The 22,409-nt window shown below is 41.4% G+C and overlaps 2 protein-coding genes across 2 annotated transcripts in view; one reads left to right on the top strand and one right to left on the bottom strand.

Moving 5' to 3' along the window:
- Positions 1 to 3,507: 3,507 nt before the first annotated feature.
- T265_04650 (hypothetical protein) overlaps positions 3,508 to 22,409 on the top strand; it is a gene marked incomplete at both ends in the record, with an annotated part of 41,709 nt that continues 22,807 nt past the window's right edge. Inside the window, one exon of the mRNA XM_009169441.1 lies at positions 3,508 to 4,043. Coding sequence (XP_009167705.1) covers positions 3,508 to 4,043 — 536 coding nt within the window. The remainder of the gene's footprint in view (positions 4,044 to 22,409) is intronic.
- T265_04649 (hypothetical protein) lies at positions 7,168 to 10,310 on the bottom strand (the record flags this gene model as incomplete). The annotated part of the gene is made up of 2 exons (XM_009169440.1): positions 7,168 to 7,390; positions 10,240 to 10,310. 2 exons carry the CDS (start codon positions 10,308 to 10,310, stop codon positions 7,168 to 7,170), a joined length of 294 nt encoding a protein of 97 aa, XP_009167704.1.

Here is a 22,409-nt window from a genome sequence, read left to right as displayed (position 1 = left end):
ATTTTCTTGTCCTCAGGCAAACAATCTACTGCTGATGCTAACCTAGAATTAAATCCGAAAAGTGCATTTCGGTGTGTGGATTCGAACGAAAGAGAACGAAATTTTATCGTGCGGTGGGAAGTATGTGTCAATCAAAACGGACTTGATCTTTTTAAATTTCGGGAGATATTCACCAAACGGTTCATGAAGACCAATTTGTGTTTGCTCAGTAAATCGGGTCTAGAGAACGGACAGAACAGAGTGTTTCGGCTAGAAATAAGTGTCTTAGAACAAATGCGTCGTGAAGGAATCCGATTGTCTCTTACGTTGCATGTGTGTTCATGTATCCAACTATGCTGAAACTAAACCAATGAAACACAAGGTTCCCTCTGGAGAACAATCCAATAACTAGTTTGACAAAAGTTTAGTGGATTTCAAAAGACGAAAACACTGAAAAGAAAACAGCGGTATTTTCGAAACGGTTATCAGCAGCACTGCGACATTGTGTGTGTTGTCCTGGAAATAGTGATATCTACTTGGGGACTTTTATAAAAGTGCATTTTATCCGTTGTAAAAGATATCTTGTTCTGGAAATGATTTGTTTTGGAATGATTACTGCATTTGAAATGATGAATCCAATGAAGACTGAATTGCCGATGTGGTTTTCTGATATCCTGTGACAAAACAATTCTGTGATGTGTCTATTTTCATTCGAATCCGGCTGACAGCCAGGCCTAGCCACATACTGCTCAAAATACCTCCGCATGCCCAAAGGAATGTTGTAATCACTCTGCTCAATCAGTCGCATTAACTTAGCCCGCGTCCAATGCTTATCTATTCAGTTGCAGTATGCTTGTCAGTTGCATCTCCGATTACATGCCACAATTCGCGCAGACTATTCAGCACCACCATGCATAGTCCCTCGGGAACACTAGAATGCCGCTGTTCCAGCGCTAATTTGTTTGCTTGTTGAGTGTCGTATTTAAGGGCTTGCAATTTCAAACTACGGGCTTCAGTCTCATGCCAAATGAATTTTCCCTATGTGATACATGTGTTAGCTTTGTGCAGCATCTTAAGCCGAATAATATAATGAGCTAGGTTCTTAAGTAACTCTCCCCTATGCTATCGTATTAGGGTGACTCGGAGTGCTAAACTGCTTGCTAGGTATGAGTGTACACTGAAACTATCAGTTTGGTAGTTTCGCCATTCGAAATCGTTGCCAACATTGCACGACTGATTCTTGGCGAGTTGCGTTGACTAGTGTTGACCTTATCTAGGCGTACTTTTGGGAAATAGCCTAGTAATACACCTTTAAGTTGCAGATATTTGTACAATTTCCACGATGTGTGATCATACCAACTAACCTAGGGGTGTGCATTCGAGTCGTGGCAACGTGTAGACCTGGCGGTCCCGAACCGAACACATACGACCACTCACGGGTTTTAACAAAAGTGGTTGCGATATCTACCAGTGCGGTGCATTGTTTTGAAATGCCCCGTACCCAGTATTTACTTTCCGCCACAGCAAGTCCGTGTACCGCGAATGAATACGTACAAGGGCGAAACTGGATTTTAGTGCATCCACAACTCACGTAGGCAATAGCTAGAGCATCCCACTGATTCGCTGTATTCAGAATAACCACCAGCTACTTACTGCCTATTCACTGGCAACTAGTGACTACTTGTAAAACAGTATATTTTCATGCGCAACACAGCATCATAGTACGTTTCAATTTATGTAGACCGGCAATTACACCGTTTGGGAGGAACGAAAATGCACATTTCTAAAGACATCTCAGTTTCTGAAGCGACCAGTTTTGTAGTCGTCACATTTGTGCAAGAGTTCGGTGGTTCTCATGTCTCTTATTGTTTCGTCTTTGTAGAAAACATAATTCCTTGACAGTCGGGGCCTGCAAGCGACTTATATTTTTCTATTCCAAAGGTGGTTCATTAGAGCTTTATTTTACCAGTTCACTTTGAGGCCTTTGATGGTTTACAGCATCTAATGGGTATGTGAACCACCGATCAGGACGCACTTCAAAATCGGAATCTAAAGTGTGAGGCCCCGGAATCTCCCCTAGCGGTTACCGCTTACTGGTAGTTTTCTGAGGATAGTGAAAAATTTGAAGCACCCATTTACTTCCAGAACAGGAACACAGCTGTTCAAACGGGAGTGGTGTGGCTATGAACAAAATACCTATCCCGCAAACCCCAAAATTACTTTCAAATACTTCGATGAATATGATAGGGCAGGACGCGTTTTATTCGGTTGCACTCACCTCTGGCCTAATGATTGACCACCAAAACATCCACTTTTCTTCGGAGAATGAGGTTAAACTTGAAGTTTCTGAAATCCTTTACATAAACGTGATATTCAGCTCCGTTTTCTCGCAAATGAATATAAGTCGTTACCGAGAATTTGCTCCATCGTTCGTCAGTGGCTTCATATATTTTCCCTGTTCACTAGAACGAATAAAAGCATGCGTCCATCTTGATTGAGGTCTTTTCAAACTTATTTGAATTTCAGATGAATCTCCCGTTTACGAGGAATATGTTTCATAAAGCTCGTATTTATATTGTTTACACCCTACTTCCAAAAATAAGCTGGATTAAGATCGGCGTTGCTACTATTTGTAGATTGATGAACGCTTTTCTTTACTTATATTTCATTATCATACGAGAGCCTGTCAGCTGCGGGCGGATTGCCATTAACTTGGCCTCTAATAATAGCTGCTGATTGTAAGCTCCCTTGTTTTGAAATACATCGAACACAGTTTCCTAGTAAGTGGAAATCACAGACTTATATCAGCTCACCTTGTTCGAAACCAGCTGCCCTTAATTTGGTTTAAGTTTTGTGCACATAGACGGAGATGTGTAGACAAAAACCCGAGTTTTACAACAATAATAACTGTTTTGTGGCCTTCTCTGCCTAGTGGTTCATGGACTGGATTCACCCGTGTCTTGTGAGACCCACGTGGATTGTGCTTCATGGCCGAACCACAAAAACGATCAGCCTAACTTAGTGGTGTAGGGATGATGTATACATGGGTTGTATCATGTGATTGACGAACTGTCCTAGAATATGCGTTCACGCAAACCGGAAAATAAGTTATGCATAGTATCACAGTTTGTGCGTAGAAAACAACCGGATCCTCAGAAAACACTCATTTTTGGAAACTGACAAGTCACGGTTTATCACTTTTAAATGTCTACAAGGCTGTAATCAGAGGAATCATCATTGAAACATTCAACTACGACCCTTGAACGAATGTCTTGTTGCAAATTTTGGGTTCCTCATTGGCTGGTTTAATCACATTGTGAAACTGTTTGCATTTTTTTCAATCCTTGCATCAACTCATTCAACAACACAGCATTCTTCTGATGCGCAATCACAGCTGACAATAACGTCAAATTCTGATTGGTCCGTCAGAATACACGACTGGAGTAAAGTTCTATTGGTTGATCCCGGTTTAAGTGGCACTTGCCATACAGCGCTTGCTAAGATCATAATGTGATTCCCAGAAAAGCCATGCAAACCAGTGAACAATATCCTCGTTCCCTCCGTAAAGAAGCGATACTGTCAGTTGATACTAATGAAACGGATGACTTCATTTCTGTGCCTTCTATACAATATCCTCAGAGGCCCCTTCAGACAAGCGGGGATGCATGTTCAGACACGGATAACACACAAATTACTCAGGACAATGTATCCGCTCAGGGATCACGCATTCTACTTTGTCTAAAGCGTCAAATAAGACGACTTTTCAGAACTAATTCCGGAAGCAGTGGACTACAAAAAAGCCTACAAGATTTGACACTAACAAACGCAACGACTGTGGAACGAAAAGCATCCCCGACCGAGGAAAATTCTAGCAGTCAGCTTGACCAAAAAGACATTCCCATAACTTGCGGTGTTCAAGAGGACATTGAATGCTTCAAAAATAATTACAACGCAGCTCTTCTTCGTCTAGATTCTTTAACCGACGCACAAATTAATGGTGTTCAAAGCAGTTGGAAACTTTTGAAAATCCATATTGAAAAGATCGGGGTGATTGTTTTCCTCGGGTGAGTTTCGCGTTTCTCTAAAGTTCTTAGGATATAATCATGTATAACAACCATTTGAAAAATTCAGCACACATATTATCTCAACATATTTTCTTCTGGGAAATACAGATTAAGGGATCGAAAGTTAAACGTTAGTGCTTCATGCAAGCTGAACACGGAAGGTTTATTCTCTCGGTTAAAGTGTGAAAATTGCTTGCCTCACCGGCAATTAGCCTGAGTGGACAGTGAACAGACAGCAGATCATGGAGTACTCAGTGTATGTATGGACGCATTCTTTGGCACAGCTTGTGTTGCGTAACTGAATCTTGAGTGCCCCAGCTTTTGTCGGACATCAATATTAGGGAGTGGAAGTAGAGAAGGTTGATGGATAGGAAGATGAGTGATGCTAGAATATTTGAATAATCACAAAACTCGTATCATTCAAGCGAGGCTTCTTTGAATTACTGGCGGGACTACGTGATCTGGATGTATATCAAGACAAGTTATTCTCCTGTATTCTCTTGAAAGACATTCGTTTCATGCGCTGTATGGATTTTGTCATACAACAGTAAGTGACGAAGCCAACAAGTGTGCTCCAAGCCTGGACCGGCAGCAGATGACATTATCTGGCTGCTAAAAATCTCACTAGTTTTTAAAAACAACCCAACCGTATAGCCTCGGCTACATTTGTTTCAAACGGACAGGGGTACGTGTTTATCATTACCTATTTGTTTCAATACTGGATTACGGTGTTTAATGTGGAGCCCTTGGAAGGCTCCATTCTACAATGCTGCTTCGGCCTTTCATAGTGAAAAAGACCAAAATGCGTGCGTATCTGAAGAAGTTTCCCTCGTATCAGCAACTCTGGTGACAAGCAATAGATTTCGTCACTAATAGCCAGTCGGTTTCTACTTTGACTGTGGAGAATGGTAAAATAAGTAGGATTTCCACAACTCTGGTACAAGCAATAGATTTCGTCACTAATAGCCAGTCGGTTTCTACTTTGACTGTGGAGAATGGTAAAATAAGTAGGATTTCCACGGGGGTTTACCCAACATAAGCACGCGATACATGATATGAGAGGCCTAAACTATGTCTACTACTCAACTTGTTCCAACTGGATGAAACCGGGATTTCCACGAAGCAGTGAACCGTAACCCGATGGACAGACGCCTTATTGTAAGATCGACATTCTCTAGTCGGTAGAAAGCATGTAAAGGGGTACGTGAACGGCCAATGGTCGCCTGATACGTTGGATTTATACAGCAACCTAATGCGCAGTTCCCATGAGTCCCATCAAGGATGAATAAGCGTCACGAAACCTCAATTAAGGTGCACTCGTTAAGACTGCATGAAAAGGTTTTATCTCTCAGTTTATGTGCTATCTAACTGGGTAGATGGAATATAAGTTTGAAATTCATAATTCAGCATTGTTTGGCCTTGTAGGCGCAGCGGTCTCAGGTGCCACGAGATCTGGATCTTGCCGTTATGCAATATGTGTGTTTGTATGACATCAAACATAGGGTTCAAGCCCCGCGAACAAACTCAACAGTGCCAATGACACTCGACCACAGTATAAAATGGGCACATCGAAATTTAGCAAGTAGTTTTATCGTTATGACGCTTACTCAGTGAGTGTGTACGCATATTTCCCGACGTCATACTCCAAAAATAGATACGCTTTCTGGCTTATTTGCATATCATCCTCGCAGTTTCCCACAGAGTAAGTAAGCTTGCACCTAAGACTGCGAGACAAAGTTTACTTTTACTCCTTCAGAGCTGCGTCAAAATTTACAACGTAGTTTGAAATAAAACCTGCATGGAGTGACATCTGCTGGGTTGAAAAAGGACAGTTCTCGTCCAAAGAAGCAAAAATACATCATATCAAGTTCGTAGCTTAGCCTTTACTACTGTAAAATTCATATATTTTCCCTATTACCAAGCAACCCTCTCCTAACCGTACGTGAGTCATGACCGTCCACCCTGCAGATCACCCGTACACGTATCATGACCATTTTGCATTTGAACTTCCTCTTCAGAGCATGATTGGTTAGATCAAAACTGGAACAACGGTGCGTGTTCTTGAATCAGTAGTCCTCGTGGATCACCATAACAAACGACCCAGTGGCTTCCACCTTTTTTTCATCGCAAATGTTGGATTGTGGTTGCACGTCACGTTCACGAACGTTTTATCAATCGGGAAGTGATCCATTGCCCTTGACGTACCAAGCATACACATGCATAAAGAAATTGTGATTTCTAATGCTCTAGGCCATTGTTGGGGTAATTGTGCGGTGATTTCGATACGAAACTAAAGAAGTATTGTCAGTATGCCAATCTGACGATGGAGGTTATCCTTACAGGTCTGGTATGATGCAAGAAAGCTATGTGGCATGGCTAGACAAACAGCAAAACAAGACGCCACTGTCATTCGGCTCCGCTGTCTAAAATAAAATATCCTGGACCGTCGCCATAACAACCTTTCACTGAAATGGGTGCAGCGGGAGATGCGAAATATTTTTTTTTACACAAGGACCTCTCTAGTTGCATGAAGGCAAAGGAAATTTTGAGCAAGCTCTGCCTTAGGATTATCCAGACGTGTATGCCACAGAGACCAACGGCTGACAAACGGAAGTGAGTCCGCATCATTTCAAGAAGCCAGAAAGATCTACACTACTTTGCAAATCAGTTTGGTTTTCTCAAGAGACTCAACTGAATCTCTCGTTTATGATATTCTACAACTGAACGTGGTGCACACAGGCCGCCTCATGATTTGGTTGGCGAGCTATTTGAGATATCGCAGTATATGTTCATAAGGGTGACTACTCACAAGGTTGCTAAAAACTATTCGACAGCCCACCACCGGTTTCGCCCTTCTTGGGGCTCATCAGGTAGGCGCAGCTTCCGAGTTTCCATCAAACTTATGTTCTACTTGAACCCAAATTGGACTGTTCTTTAGTAGTTTCTTTTATGAAAATATACTGCTATATCTCGAATATCTCGCCAACCGAATTATGAGGCGGCCTGTGTGCACCACATTCATTTTTGGAATATCATAAACGAGAGATTCAGTTGAGTTTCTCACGAAAACCAAATTGATTTGCAACTTAGTGTATTTCTTGAGAACAGTCCAATTCTGGTTCAATTAGAACATAAGGTTGGCGGAAAGTCGTGGACTGCACGTACCTGATGAGTCCCAAGAACAGCGAAACCAGTCGTGGGCTGTCGAGGAGTTTCCAGTAACCTTGTGAGTAATTTCCTTTATGAAAAAGCAACCAAGATAACTTTTAACGACGAAACGCGGTGAAATACGTTTGTGGTCAAAGTAGTTATTTTCTGAGAATCTCCTTGTATACGATCGAAGGTTTCTTGGATGGATAAATTAACTGAAAGGGTTGATGAGATGCGCCAACTTTGGTCATTGACGGTCATTCCCCCTATCGTTGGAAAGTTAGAATTTGACGTCTCAGTAACGGCACTTGGTAAATGCATCAAGGTTAGACAAGATATTTTGTTCTGTCGTTACTATCAATAGCAGAAACGAGAGCGAGAACATCCGATTCTGGGTGATCTAGCGGCTTAAATTGGTAAAACGGAAGAGGAATGGAAAGTTAGTAATCCGCTTTCCACATTTTACAGTTTTTTTAGATTTTGACGTTTCATACGTTTCTGAAGCAGAAAGGAAGGAGGGTTAAACCTTTTTAACTCCACTTTTTTAGCCTATGAAACCGGTACATCAGATCTCACTAACGCGATCACATAATCGAACTCTGTTTTATCAGCTCAGCAATATCAAATTTCCATGATCACGTGTGCTAACATCGGCATGCGTATCAGAATTTAGGATGGTGAGAAACCACGGAAATATTTTGATCGTTGTGGACAAATCCTATTGAACAATAAAATAGGCCAAATTAGGAGAACTGCTGCAATTTATTAGCGCATAACTAGCCTAATTATTTCAACACAAGTGCACTGATTAGCGAAAAATACATCCATTGTCAAGAAAAGCGAAACCTGTCAAGGAGCATCGTAGGGTATTCAGCAACATTGGGGTCGTCAGTAAGACAAGATAGGGTACCAAATGACTCTTATTTAATTGGTTTAGGAAATCGCTGAATAAGGATGTTCACGGCGAGGGGAAAGTCCGCTTATAACACTTTGTTCTAGTACGTATTTTGACTTTAAAGTTTCCATAATAAGTTTGTATAAAATTACATTAGTAGAACTAAGTGGTTACGTCAAAATGTCATGATATTCTTATCATTAGAAAGACAATAGCGCAGGTGCGTGCTTCACGTATGTCATTTTTTAATTAGATAGCTCTTTGTTGCTGCCTTTACAGTGAGTAGAAGCTTGTTAGAGTCTTGCTTGTTCGGTTATTCTCCAACAGTGACTCCCAAACTCAGTCACACTGATAGGTAATTTATCATTTTCACAATTTTCTGAGAGCGTAAACTAATCCATAGCTGTTTTAATTAACAAAACCACTTGCAAAGTATCCGGACTCCTTAGGAAAAACGAATGGCATATTGCTTTCCCTGAATACGTTTCTTAACGTTCCAAAGTTGCCACACCTTTGCATGATTTTAGCCAGGATATCCAAGCAAAGGGTATTTTGTACAGAAACAGTCGTGCAAATGATTAGAATCTCGGTGAAAAATGACTTCTAGGAGTGGCAACTGAAAATATGGCCGCAAGTTTGAATATGCTAGGTTTCCCACTTCCCAGTTTTGCGCTGTTCGCAGTGCCAATTATTTTCGATTTGCTATGGATCTCTTCTGACGCGTCCAGTCTATGGCCACTTAAAGTGAAATATCTCCACGACAAGGACAACAGTTTCCAAAATCCCAAATCACTGGCCCATACTGGTACGGAAGCATTAGGGAAATTGGTCCAGCATTACTCAGGACATCCTGTCAAGGCCATGTTACCTTGTGTTAAATTTCACCGGTACGACCATTTTACTTACAAGAGTTTGCCTCTTTTTTGCTGGAGACACAAAGTTTCCCCACACAGAGACAACGGATTTTGTGTATGTGTGATAGCCTACTCACCCAAATCTAGTTTACAATCTCAAATAGTAGTCTGTTAAATGTTTTTGGCTATATACGCTAGTTAGGTTTTTTAAGGAAACCATTTACACTTTCTACATAATCCTGAATTGGGAGAACCCCCTAACGGATTTCGCAAGGCACATTTTACAATCAATTGAAAAGTCAATTTAATCTACCCAGCATGTTAGAAAGTAGAATTAGATTTGTCAGATAAATCGTGATATGCGGAACCTTCCGAGGCTTCACTTGACTTCAAGTGTTTCGAGTGTTACAAACGGTCCATAAAACATGCTTTCTTATTCACACGAGAGAGGAAACAGCAAAGGCTTTACAAGAACGATGCAAACTGTGCGGCGATGCGGAAAGCCGTCGGTTTACGCGGACTTGTACCGCCTTGAGCCGTGGCGTCTATCGAAATTGTAAACAGAATTACACGAAGAGGAACACGCATTTCTACGAGCTTTTTCGAGACTTTGTTCAATCCGGCTATGGTGGATCAAGGTACATACAAAGTCTAGTCTGAATAGAATAAAGTTTACTTGACAAGAAAAAGCTTTAATGCGCGCAAGTATCGATCACTAGTCTAGGCTATTTTGTTTGTATGTTATCTGCATGATGTGACAACGTGACTCGTTCAGCTTAAAGGTTTGTGGTCATTTGAGTATGCGAACTGTGTGGTAGCCACCAGACTGGATAGAAAAAAAATGAAACGAGTGAATTCCTACCGCCGATTCGAAGGCAATGTATATAAACTGAACAATTGTTACCATGTCTCGAATCCGAAAAAATGCTCAGCCTCCAGTCAGAAAACAAGACCACGTCCTTATAACCTAATTAGATAAACTAGTCATGTCGACGAAATTCAGTTGATCTGGTTTGTTGTAGTGGTATTCCCGGTTCCTGGATGTACAACATGAGGATCATTTGAAAGCCATTCAACGGATTTGTGCTTGCCAACATTAAGTCTTTAATAACAAAATGTCACCATCTGATTGCTCATTTTGGAGTGTTCAGTAGTGCAGCATATATTGCCCACTCAGAGTATTAAATCGACTTTATAACCAGCCAATCTGGAAGAGGGGGAATATAATGCGCCACTCGCCAGTCCACTGCTGTAAGAGTCGATCAAAACAAAATCACGTCTAGCGAGAGAGACTCACCTGGAACCCAGCTGAATCCTTCGGTTTTGATGATTCCAAGCAACTGAATGTGCTGCACCAGACCGCCTCATGTTTCAGTCGCTACGATTTTTGAGATATCGCGATACATATATATTTTGTAATGCACTACTCATAAGGTTGCTGAAAACTCCACGACCGGTTTTGCCTTTATTGGGGCTCATCAGGTAGGCGCAACTCCCGAGATTTCGTCAACCTTATGATCTGATTGAAACTAAATTGCATGAACTTAGCGAATATACACTCAATTGCAAACTAATTGGTTTTTTTTTTGAGAGACTAACCTGGAACTCAGCTGAATCTCTTGGTTCTGATGTTTCCAGGCAACTGAAAGTGCTGCACCAGGCATGTTCCAGTCGCTACGATATTCGAGATACCTGATGAGCCCCAAGGAGAGCGAAACCGGTCGTGGGCTGTCGAGGAGTATTTGGCAACATTATGAGTGGTGCATTAGAAAAAAAGATCACGTCTTGTTCACATCTTTTTTTCATAGGATGTTTACACGAAAATGCCTTAAATGTGTCTGTGGAGCCCGGACATTGCACAAGTCATTTATTTCGTTTAACTGTATAATTAGGAATCTTTTGTTGGATTACAAAGATGGGATGATTGTGCCATCAAATCGGGGGCCGGAAACCGTACTGAACCTTGTGCTGACCGTTCTAAACAGGGTCACGGCTCACCTCCTAATCACGCCACCTAAATGCACCTCATCCACTGCAGCTGGAAGTCAAGTAGATCCAGCATTCACAAAAATCAGTTACGTGTCCTATCGGGAATGTACTTGATAATAAAGAATTCTCTATTCGGTTTTTCGACCTGCTGTCAAACAGGTGAACTCAAAAGCGGAAGGCATTGAAAGTTCAGCAGATAAGCCGAAAGCCATTCGGTATCAGAGTGGGCTTTCAGCATAGATGAGGTAATTAGTGAACATATCCTTCATATTTGATAATGAAAAAATGGATGTCTTAGATTTTTTTGTATGGTTCTTATGAACTCAAGATGGCTTAGAGATTAAGACGCAAATTTACTGGTCAGAAGTTTCCTGGTTCGAATACAACCCCGGCATCTCAATTATTCCTTTCTATCATTGGACACTTCGCTGCTAATCACCCCTTTTTCTTTCTTCGGGTGGCGTGGTAGATATCCAACGAATGAATATTATGTCTGGTCCGGTATTTTATTTTATTTTGTTTATTTTTAGGGCCTTCACCTTGATTACCACAAATAAATTACTGTAAAGAAGCAGGATAAAAATCACTTATCAAACTGACAGGCATTTAGAATTTCGCTTGATACAATTCGGCGTTTGTCGTTTTCGGATATCACTGGGGGCCGAATTCGCCAGCAACGACATTTTCAACTTCCTCAGCTACTTCCATCCTGCTTTACTGTGTGTGCTGGTGGTGGAAAGCCTGGGAGCAGCATTTAGTGAACAAATTAATTCCAAAGGAAACTACTCACAATGTTGCTGAAAAATATTCGGCAGCCCACCACCGGTTTTGCCCCTCTTCGGGCTCACCAGGTAGGCGCAGTCTACGAGTTTCCGTCAATCTTGTGTTTTACTTGAACCCAAATTGGACTGTTTCCGAGAAATACACCGATTTGTAAATAAATTTGGTTTTCACGAGAGACTCAGCTGAATCTCTCGTTTATGATATTCTACAACTCGGGGAATACGCCTATCTGATGAGCCCCAAGAAGGGCGAAACCGGTCGTGGGCTATCGAAGAGTTTGCAGCAATCTTGTGAGTGGTTACCTTTTTGAAAATATGCTGCGATATCTTGAATATTGTGCCCACTGAATCATGAGGCGGCTTGTATGCCGCACATTCAGTTGTAGAATATCATAGACGAGAGATTCAGTTGAGTCTCTCATGAAAACCAAATCGATTTGCAAATGAGTGTATTCCTTGAAATTAATCCTAAGTTTATCACTCTGATGATTGGCCATGTGTGGCCAAATAATATTATTTACGGTCCGTAAAGGAAAGTTATACGGCTCTCTGGAAGTTCTCACTTTCAAAGGAGAAAGGAATGGAAATCTCGTTAATTCAGTATTGGTGGACTCTGCAGCTGCCATAACTTCGCAACTATCTGAACTGCTCGCTTCGATCGGACATTTCAAATGCCATAAACAGTCCATAGTATGCATTGATGGATATAAAAGTAAGGTGTCCCTGGGAATTACAAACATGTCACAGCATATTCAGTCACTTTTATTGTGAAAATTCAGTATGAATAGCAATGATGTAAAGGAACATTTACCCAGTGCAATCTCTGGACGCTCGTGGACACCTTCGGGTAAAATTTGCGCGGATACGTCAAAAATCAATCTGCTGATCGCTTCTATAATTTAGTAGGAAAATATTTCATTTCCACCAAGGAAATGGTGCGTAAAAACTTCTCAATCAGAAAAAACTTCGTAGGCGAATTTCCAGGACCTCAGCAAGTGGAGAGTTTTGACTAATAATATGCCTGTCAACCCAGATCGGTACAACACGTGTAGGAATTTGGCAGCGCATTGGGGAAAATGCTGTTTCATTTGTACCGAGAGAGTTATTTCTGTTCTAGGCTCTAATTAACTCCACAGCCAGGTAGTAAAGTACCATAGGTTGTTGCTTTGCCTTTGTCATTTATGTTCATTCCCCATAAAAAGGACGTGCATCAGAAAGGTGGGTGTGTGACTCCAAAAATAGACATGGCATGCACGCGGTCTTCAGCATAAAAATCTGCGGTTAGAGTCGTGATAGTTTACATCACGTGGGGAAGGAACGTGCCTGCTCCACATAACCCCGTTTCCACTGCAAACAGTGTGGTATGCAAATGGCATTCGATTTGGAAACAAACCGTTTTTTGTTACAGAAACTGTAATCCCATTGGGAGCCTAGCATATGTTCCACGAATACCAAGGGCGCATCCCGTGCAGTGCGGTAAAATACCTCCAAAGAGCTGTAAAATTTGTGGTTAGGTACACAAGGCATGTCCATCCAAAACATATTATTCACGCCAAGGATTTTCAAATTGTAGTTAAATTCGACGGTTTTATAGTTGTCGCATTCGGAAATTTTACTTAAAACATTATTTACTACTGTGTTGATTGTGGAGTCATTTTCTTAAACTGTAATAGGATATTATTTCTGGATGACGTAAAAAGAAATTTGTAAAAGTGCACCAGGTTATTGAAATGAATTATGCAGTTTCGGAATAAGAGACAAAGTGTGCTGAGCGTTAATCTTTACTATTTCGACTGTATTGTCACGACGAAAACGGCAGCACTTACTGGATCAGTGGTCAAAAAACGGCTCCTTTAATTTGGCCTGGATGGATAAACAAAACATCGACAAGTGGAGTGCAATGCCTTCTAGCATTATGGGGACGGCCTGTGGGTCCGCAACTATACTTTCGAATGCCAACGACTTTCAGAACAGCAGGCGGTTCACCTGCTTGGACCGGTTTTGTCATGTATTTTGACGTTGGGAATACGTTCCTTCTGCTGCCTGTCCCCAGAATTGTTCCTGAACATCAAGTTCTTTCTAAATTGCATCAGCGACTATGTCCGCGATGTTCCTGGCACATAGTATACAAGCTGGCTAATGAATCACTAGGGTTGTCAGAGTGTCTCGGGAAGGTACCAGATAGCTTTCTTGACAGGAAAAATTGGAAACGTCAGTATCAGTCGAGAAGGCCGGTATTGTGAGTCTAGTGTTACGTAAGGAGCATGGTCTTTGTTGGGGAGTGGGGCCGAATATTTCTGTCACTGTGCGTCCATCCTGTTGGGTTGCAGCTCTCTGGGAAATTACCGGGAACCCTGCATCAAAGCCAACGGTCATTCTGCTCACCCGAGGCCAACTTTCATAGTATAGTATCCCACTAGTGTACCTACAGACATCGTAGTCCTGTCAGCTATTGATAGCGCCAGGAAAGTAGCCAACTCTCCTTTATTCCCACGTGACTGAGATCAAGCTTGGTTGTCAGTTTTGTTCAATCCGTTTACTTCCCCCAGAACAAATTTGCAAAGATACATTTGTCTTAGTTCTTTATTCGCTAATTGTGACTGCAAACACAAATCAAAAATAGACGCTCATCATTTGCGAGTCGTATCATCACAGTGTCTTAGTAAACTATCTCATCAAGAAATGAGCCAAATGTAGCCATCAACCATATCTGTCGTTTGGTAAAACATAAATGAGGGAACAATAAACGCTCATCATTTGTGATTCGCATCATCACAGTATCTTGGTAAACTCTATCTCATCAAGAAATGACCCAAATGTAGCCATCAACCGTATCTGTCGTTTGGTAAAACATAAATGAGGATGGTTCTATTCAACACAACCTCAGTGATATTACTCCAAGATGGTTTGCATGAACATCCTTCTGTGTCTCCAATAAGCTACTGATGGCCCAGGGGATCGGTTATCTGCTTGGGTAACCAACGTTATTGCAAACCTAGATGCTGAGCGAGGTTCCCTTTGGGAACCACCTTATAACATGTTTTGAGGGCCGCGTGGTCTCATACATCACTATCTTCTACAGAAGGAAATACCAGTGAGGAGAATATTGATAGCTAGGTAGCGTAAATGGTCATTGTTTGTTCGTTGCTTAACAACGGACTGATGATATCAAATCGACTGTAGATGAAACGTCTGAACTTAGATTACCCAGCTCGGAGATGGAATTATCATGATTGAGGAATGTTTCCTAGTTTCAACCAAACATTGCTCGAAATCAGAAGTGTTTACTCGTTTTCAAATTATGGGATAGGCGTGTACTTTGTAGGAGGAACACTGGGTTTTCATTGGCTAAGGGTAATCACCGTGACGCAAAGTTAGTTGAAAATTACTTATGAAATAGTTATGCTTGGGTCACATATTCATACAATAGAACGACAGTGTTCACCGTCGCTGTTAGGTCTTTCACCGAGCATCTTTGTCACACGGGGACTCTACCTTTGCTATTCTGAGATTCGTATGCCAAGTTCCATCGAAGTTTGGCCCGATTGTCCAGATTGATTGCTCAGACAACTTGTGCACACATTTTAGCGACAGAGTCTGTATTGATCAGCTAGTCGCGTAAGGATGGTGAGGCTGTTATGTCTCGGTGCAATTTAATCACAGTGATTTGTTGTGGATTCCTTACCTCTGCTGACCACGGAAATGAGATATCATCAGGTTTCTCGTAACTACGCTTCAACGATCTCAGGGTATGTAGTAAAGTGCCAATGATTCCCTTAGTAGACACTTTTTAAACGATTTTTCTGTTGTACAACAAGGAACATGGCCGCAAATTGTATCCAGCACCGCAAGCTGCAGTTACTTCGTCAAGTACTGAACATGCAAAGAGATCGTCTACTAAAATGCGTGTCATTTCCCACTACAATGCAAAGTGTACCTAGGAACGAAATGGTAAGCTACTGATCAATCTGAGATGGTTCTATTCAACACAACCTCAGTGATATTACTCCAAGATGGTTTGCATGAACATCCTTCTGTGTCTCCAATAAGCTACTGATGGCCCAGGGGATCGGTTATCTGCTTGGGTAACCAACGTTATTGCAAACCTAGATGCTGAGCGAGGTTCCCTTTGGGAACCACCTTATAACATGTTTTGAGGGCCGCGTGGTCTCATACATCACTATCTTCTACAGAAGGAAATACCAGTGAGGAGAATATTGATAGCTAGGTAGCGTAAATGGTCATTGTTTGTTCGTTGCTTAACAACGGACTGATGATATCAAATCGACTGTAGATGAAACGTCTGAACTTAGATTACCCAGCTCGGAGATGGAATTATCATGATTGAGGAATGTTTCCTAGTTTCAACCAAACATTGCTCGAAATCAGAAGTGTTTACTCGTTTTCAAATTATGGGATAGGCGTGTACTTTGTAGGAGGAACACTGGGTTTTCATTGGCTAAGGGTAATCACCGTGACGCAAAGTTAGTTGAAAATTACTTATGAAATAGTTATGCTTGGGTCACATATTCATACAATAGAACGACAGTGTTCACCGTCGCTGTTAGGTCTTTCACCGAGCATCTTTGTCACACGGGGACTCTACCTTTGCTATTCTGAGATTCGTATGCCAAGTTCCATCGAAGTTTGGCCCGATTGTCCAGATTGATTGCTCAGACAACTTGTGCACACATTTTAGCGACAGAGTCTGTATTGATCAGCTAGTCGCGTAAGGATGGTGAGGCTGTTATGTCTCGGTGCAATTTAATCACAGTGATTTGTTGTGGATTCCTTACCTCTGCTGACCACGGAAATGAGATATCATCAGGTTTCTCGTAACTACGCTTCAACGATCTCAGGGTATGTAGTAAAGTGCCAATGATTCCCTTAGTAGACACTTTTTAAACGATTTTTCTGTTGTACAACAAGGAACATGGCCGCAAATTGTATCCAGCACCGCAAGCTGCAGTTACTTCGTCAAGTACTGAACATGCAAAGAGATCGTCTACTAAAATGCGTGTCATTTCCCACTACAATGCAAAGTGTACCTAGGAACGAAATGGTAAGCTACTGATCAATCTGAGAGGTAGGAGAGTGGTTGCGAAAACTCCAAGCACTTTCTATGTTACCGGGCTTCAAGTGTGCTGCCTATATGATTCTTTCAGTGCATGCATCGAAGCCAGTACCGGTCTTCTTGCCAGTTTGTATTCAGATCCCTTTCGTCGTGTATCTTTATTCCGGATTTAGCAAATTATGTTTACAGGGCAGTGATGCTGAACACTGACACTGCGAGCTGAATAACACGAGGATGCATATCAGTTATTTCTGGTTGAACAAAATCGGGCCAGGTGAGAGTTAAGACTCTCCAAATTCAGTTCCAATGTTTCCGAAGTAGGTTAACGTGTTTTTAAGTTTGCTTTTATTTGGCGTAGGATATTATTGCCTGGTTGGCTAACCGATTCGGATGAACCGATCGCACACCTCGTGCATAAACCATCGGTTCTTCCGCCTGAATAGGACAAACAACGTAATTAAATAACATGAAACGATCGTCTTTAACTCATTTCCTCTTAGCGCGCCCCATATCCAATATCTGGGAGATTGTGTGTGTGGTCCAAGAAAACGCATGATAAGGATAACGGTGACGAAATTGCGCACAAAGTCTTTATACCCTTTCACGTAAACAAGCATCAATTAGTTGCGTCCAACACGCTGCAAGTTCTCTAAGCTACGCATAATTGGTGGTCAGCAAGCCTAATTCTCGATCATTCCATTTACCGGGAAATATCATAAAGTAACACATGAAATAGCAAGATAATTATGTAGAAAGGGAACGAAAAAAACTGTTCGCAAAATCGGTCACAACGAGCAGAAACGTTTATTGTGCTGTGCTTCATTTTTTTATGTCTCTGACAGTCGAGACATTTATCTGGTCACGGATATACCGACTCACGCAGAATTGAGAGTGATTATGACATGTTTATAAATCAATCTCACGGGTGACAGGGTTGGAATAGAATGATCATAGGCAATAAGTGTCTGATTTACTGCACTGCCTAGTAGCTATCTACCAGTGTTTCGTTGGGGACGACGCGGTCTGTATGTGAAGATCACGGAGCAGGACATGAATTAAAATCCGACCTGGTTTTCTAGTTCGTTTAGAAACACTACCTTCTGCTAGAAGTGTCAATCTTCAAATGGACTAATAAACAAAAATTACCGGACTGAAATCCCAGAAATGGCGCAGCGAAGTGTCTTTTTTTCTGTGTCATCAATGAAGCTCGTCACATGATTTTTTCGCTACGCTTGTTGCTGTTCGCTTTAAAGCAAAGGAATTTAGTTTACCGAGAAGCTTTGCAGCAGCACATAGTCACCTCGATCACAGTTTCCACCGAAATATGGTGCGGTGGTATTTTCCGGGTTTAATGGCTCCCTAGGTCACTCAGTTGCATTTCGCTCTTGCTAATACTAAAGCAATCAGGGTTACTGCTTACTTGTTCAGTCATCAGCTATCTGTTCTGTTGTGCCCAACATTGAATTTGGTGCCTGACTCATCAAAACACTGAATAACCGTTTGCAAAATTTTGCGGAGCCTATCCGATGTTGACCGTAGACAACTGAATGTCACCTGAATCCGTCGCGTTTGCGATGTTCTTTAAAGGAAATTGCTGCCAAATGCAGTCTCGATTGGTACAATTTTCGAGAATCTCTAGTATCTTTTCTTGCTGAAGAACACTAGTTTTCGATTGGCCTTGTTCATCTTGGGGCTCGTCAAATTTGTACATAAGTGAGTTTCATTATGCTTTCGAGAAACGTCATATATGTACCAAACTTGCATTCCGTCCATCACATGTGGTGAAAAAATAGATTAGAAAATCTTGATGGAAGAATTCGCCACCTCAGATTCCTCATGTTTGGAATATGCGCGCTACTTGGCAAAAAATACTCCTGTCACTGCAGGAGTTGTATTCACCATAGGAACGGTCATAGAACTGTTGGATGTTTGGGGGAACGATATTGCTAATTCAAGTAAATTTCAGCAATCATGATTCGTGGTAAGAGAAAAATCATATCATAAACCAATTTTTCTTTGTACTATTTGTCATCAACCTGCTAAACTTGCGACGTAAAATGCAGCAAACCAAATAGTAGGTGAAATTAATGAAAAATGCGTGTTTGTACAAGGAGTGTTAAGGAAAAAGATGCAACTTGGACTCCAGCGCATACAACCCACGACAAAATCATAAAAATTGATTCAGTCGCTTATTTATTCATGATTTTAGAACCCCGACCGCGCATATATAACTGAATACGAAGAACCATACATGTTTACCTGGGTACTTTAGCTCCAGAACTGAATTGCGGCAGCGATCACTGCACCCGGTAGTAAAGGTCTTATGGATTTGAATGAAGGAACTTTGCACAACAAGTTGTCTTTGCACTGCAGTGAGCTTTTTGAGAGCCATTAGTAAGAGAACGTGCCTTATTTTTTCTCCAAAAAACTACAGGAATGTTCCGCGGAACTACACTAAATGCATGATAGGTGAGTTTTTCCCGGGTTTCATAGCGGTTTTTACAGTATACACGTATGTTGTTACTAGCTAATCAAAATCGACTGATCTTCACAGGCTGGTTGGGGTTGTTTTTGAGCCGCCCTATCGATAGGTGAAGTTGCATTGACTGTAAGCTGGAGTTTTGTCACTTCTACCTCTCGTACCGTTCATGAATATTAGTAATCCCATATGGACCAAAGTATGAAGGAAATACTCCATACTCAGGCCTAAAATATGAGCGGTCGTTCATGAGTGCAAACACCGCGAAACTACTTGTTGCAGGCAGATTGGTGATCTTACGGATATAGTGCCTTGCAAAAGAGGTAGTGTTGTTAGTGAAATTGCTTGAGGTGGTCAGAACGCTCGGCATAAGTTGAAAAATAACAACAAACAGTGCGCCGTGACAGTTCTTAGATCGCGAGGGAAGTTCGTGTATCACTCTTACCGATGCTTTACTCCTACATCATGTGTTGCGACATTTTAAGAGAGAGCAAGCTACAACAAACTACGTTTCAACCACATATGTTCATAAACATATAAGTCTTAACGTTTATTGTCTTTCATATCCCATATCCCGCTCAATAGGCAGCACATCAGTACAAAGATGATCACACATAAACTTGAAAAAATACGAGAGGAAATGTATGAATGTGTACCAATGGCTCGAATAAGGAAAACAATGTTACCAAACAAGTTGTGTTATTAGATAGGTGTGCGGATTACAATTTTATTGTAAAGCTGAGGATAAAACTAAAATTAAATGAGTATTCAGTCAACATTTAGTCCTCACAGTGGGGCTAATCAATGCTGGCGAGACAAGAGTCACTGGATAGCTACGTATTGTAGAACAACGTGAAGTGAGTACATGAAGACGGAGCCACGGAATGCTGAGTCTCTTTTATCCAACTCTAGTCAAGTGTAGGTAAGTTTTGTTGTCTCTGACTATCGTTCGCACTCCAGTGCTCGGTAGCAGAAAAAAACCGAGCCGACAGCGTTATTGCAGCAAGCGAGTGCGCGCGAGTGCAAAAGTTAAAATGCCCCATACTTTTTAGAAGGCATCTTCTGACATTGATCCAAGTTGTCCGATAGCATTTAGTGAACAGCCATCAAAATCGATCGTGCTTCTATGGAATGCCTGAACACTGATCACATTCAGTCATGCTTCTGTGGCATGCCTGAACACTCATCGGCTTTAGCTGAATCGATTGAATGATTGACTGGTCTGGATGGTTGCCGGCTTTTCTACTGGGATTATGGTTGAGTTTTAGGATCTCAGTAAGTTCCGAGCTTTCTGGGGTTACTTTCACGAATCTGACCTTCCCGATAATTTGTGACATTTTATTATATAGATTGTTTTTCATTATTCCTCCTTTACTTCGCGCAAGACATTGCTGAATACTGTTACAAGTGTTTTCATCCTTATTGAGAATCGTCTTACAAAACCCAAAATAGTCTAGAACACACGACCTCCTAAGTAGCAATGTGAACACTGCAACTCAGTCAAGAGTGGCTGAAAAGCTGTGATTACTTGCCATTCAGACAGGATATATTCATACTCATCTTACATCTTGGTCGCATAGAGTGATTGGTTTCTTCAGCATTGACTTGTAGGATGGGTGGTTGACGAATAAAGATTCATGATCTTTACTTTGCTGTTCTGGTCTTGGTCTACTGTTTTTCCTGGAATCTTGGAGTTTTTTGAAGTTTCGGTAAATCGCTTCCTTTATTTTAAATGTCGAAGCAAGCAGACTGATACATTTAGTATGGGAAGGATCTTTCTCAGCAGAACTACGGTCACGCCTTTCCCCATAAAACATAATCGGTTGGAAGTGAGCAGACCGATTGACAAGTAAGCGCCCATACCAAACGAAGTTTGTTGGCCAATTTTGTCAGGTTTTTGTGTAATTAAGTTTTTGAGAGGCTCAGCGAGTCAAGCAATGTTGCTTTTCAACTAGCAGTGCATATTGGTGGAATCCTGATAACCATTTGAACCCGCCATTAGTAAGTGGGATTCTTCTCTTAGCAGGGTGCTTTAAATGGGTATCGTTTACACATCGGAGCAAAACTTTCACGATGCAGTGTACGCACCCAGTTGGCTTACTTTGAGCTGAATGCTTTGTTATATTGCTACATGGTGAAAAGGCACAAATATCTCGGAAGCCGAATAACTTAGGACTTCCGGGTCAAGCTAGGCTTGGATACTGTGAAAACTAGGCGCCGTGTGGTGTATAATATGGAAACGTTTATAGTAAAAACACAGGGCAGTGGAATGAGATGTCATAATCCGAAAGACGGACACACATCCAATTCAAACTATATACAAATACCACGCGTAAGCGAACACATAGCTATTACACATGCATATATGTTAGTTACATTAGGGTTTTGGGGATATACCAATCGGAAGATATGTTAATGGACCGAAATGACATTAGCCTTGTTGCGTGCCTATATGTTTGTACTAATACTTGAAAAAGGTTGCCTGAACCAACCAAAAGGTCCAATGGTAACATCCCATTTTAGTGCGGTAGGTTCTGACTACAGGAAATTTTCATAAAGTTGAACGGTTTCGTCTACAGGAAATTTCATAAAGTTGAACGGTTTCGTACTCGTTCAGGCGGATGTACACCCAGTTTCTGAGTAGCTTACCGAGAAAAGTAAACAAGTCGGTAAGCTGAGCAGTTTAGTTTGTGCATTTGGCAAATACACGTGAGCTCAAGCATTGACGAAAACCAATGCAAGGCAAAAGCCCCCTGCTTAGATGATCACAGATTACCACTTGAGGTAATGGCAGGAAATTGTCCTTTTGGAAGGATAAAATTTATTCTAGATACTTGAGAAGTTTGTTACTATTTTTGACTATATGCGTAAAAAAGGGCCAACCTTGAAAACGTTTTTAGAGTGAACTGTTGCCTCTGTAGAGAAAAATGTTGATAGCGTAGACTGCCTGAAGTTGACTTTCATCTTTCCGACTGGGTTTCTTAGACCATCAGAGAATTTATTGTTGGGTAACGTTTTTTGGTTTGACACAAGGGCTTCGTCAGTTCAAATGAGTTTGTTGCTACGTCGATCAATTTTAAGTGGAATAAAAAATTAATCAATAAACTACTTTTTACCCAGCCAACTAACTTGGCCTCGAACAT

Source organism: Opisthorchis viverrini (genome assembly GCF_000715545.1).
Source record: "Opisthorchis viverrini unplaced genomic scaffold opera_v5_80, whole genome shotgun sequence".
Lineage (NCBI taxonomy): Eukaryota > Metazoa > Platyhelminthes > Trematoda > Opisthorchiida > Opisthorchiidae > Opisthorchis > Opisthorchis viverrini.
The sequence above is the reverse complement of the archived record's forward strand: the minus strand, read 5'-3'. Positions and strand labels throughout refer to the sequence as shown.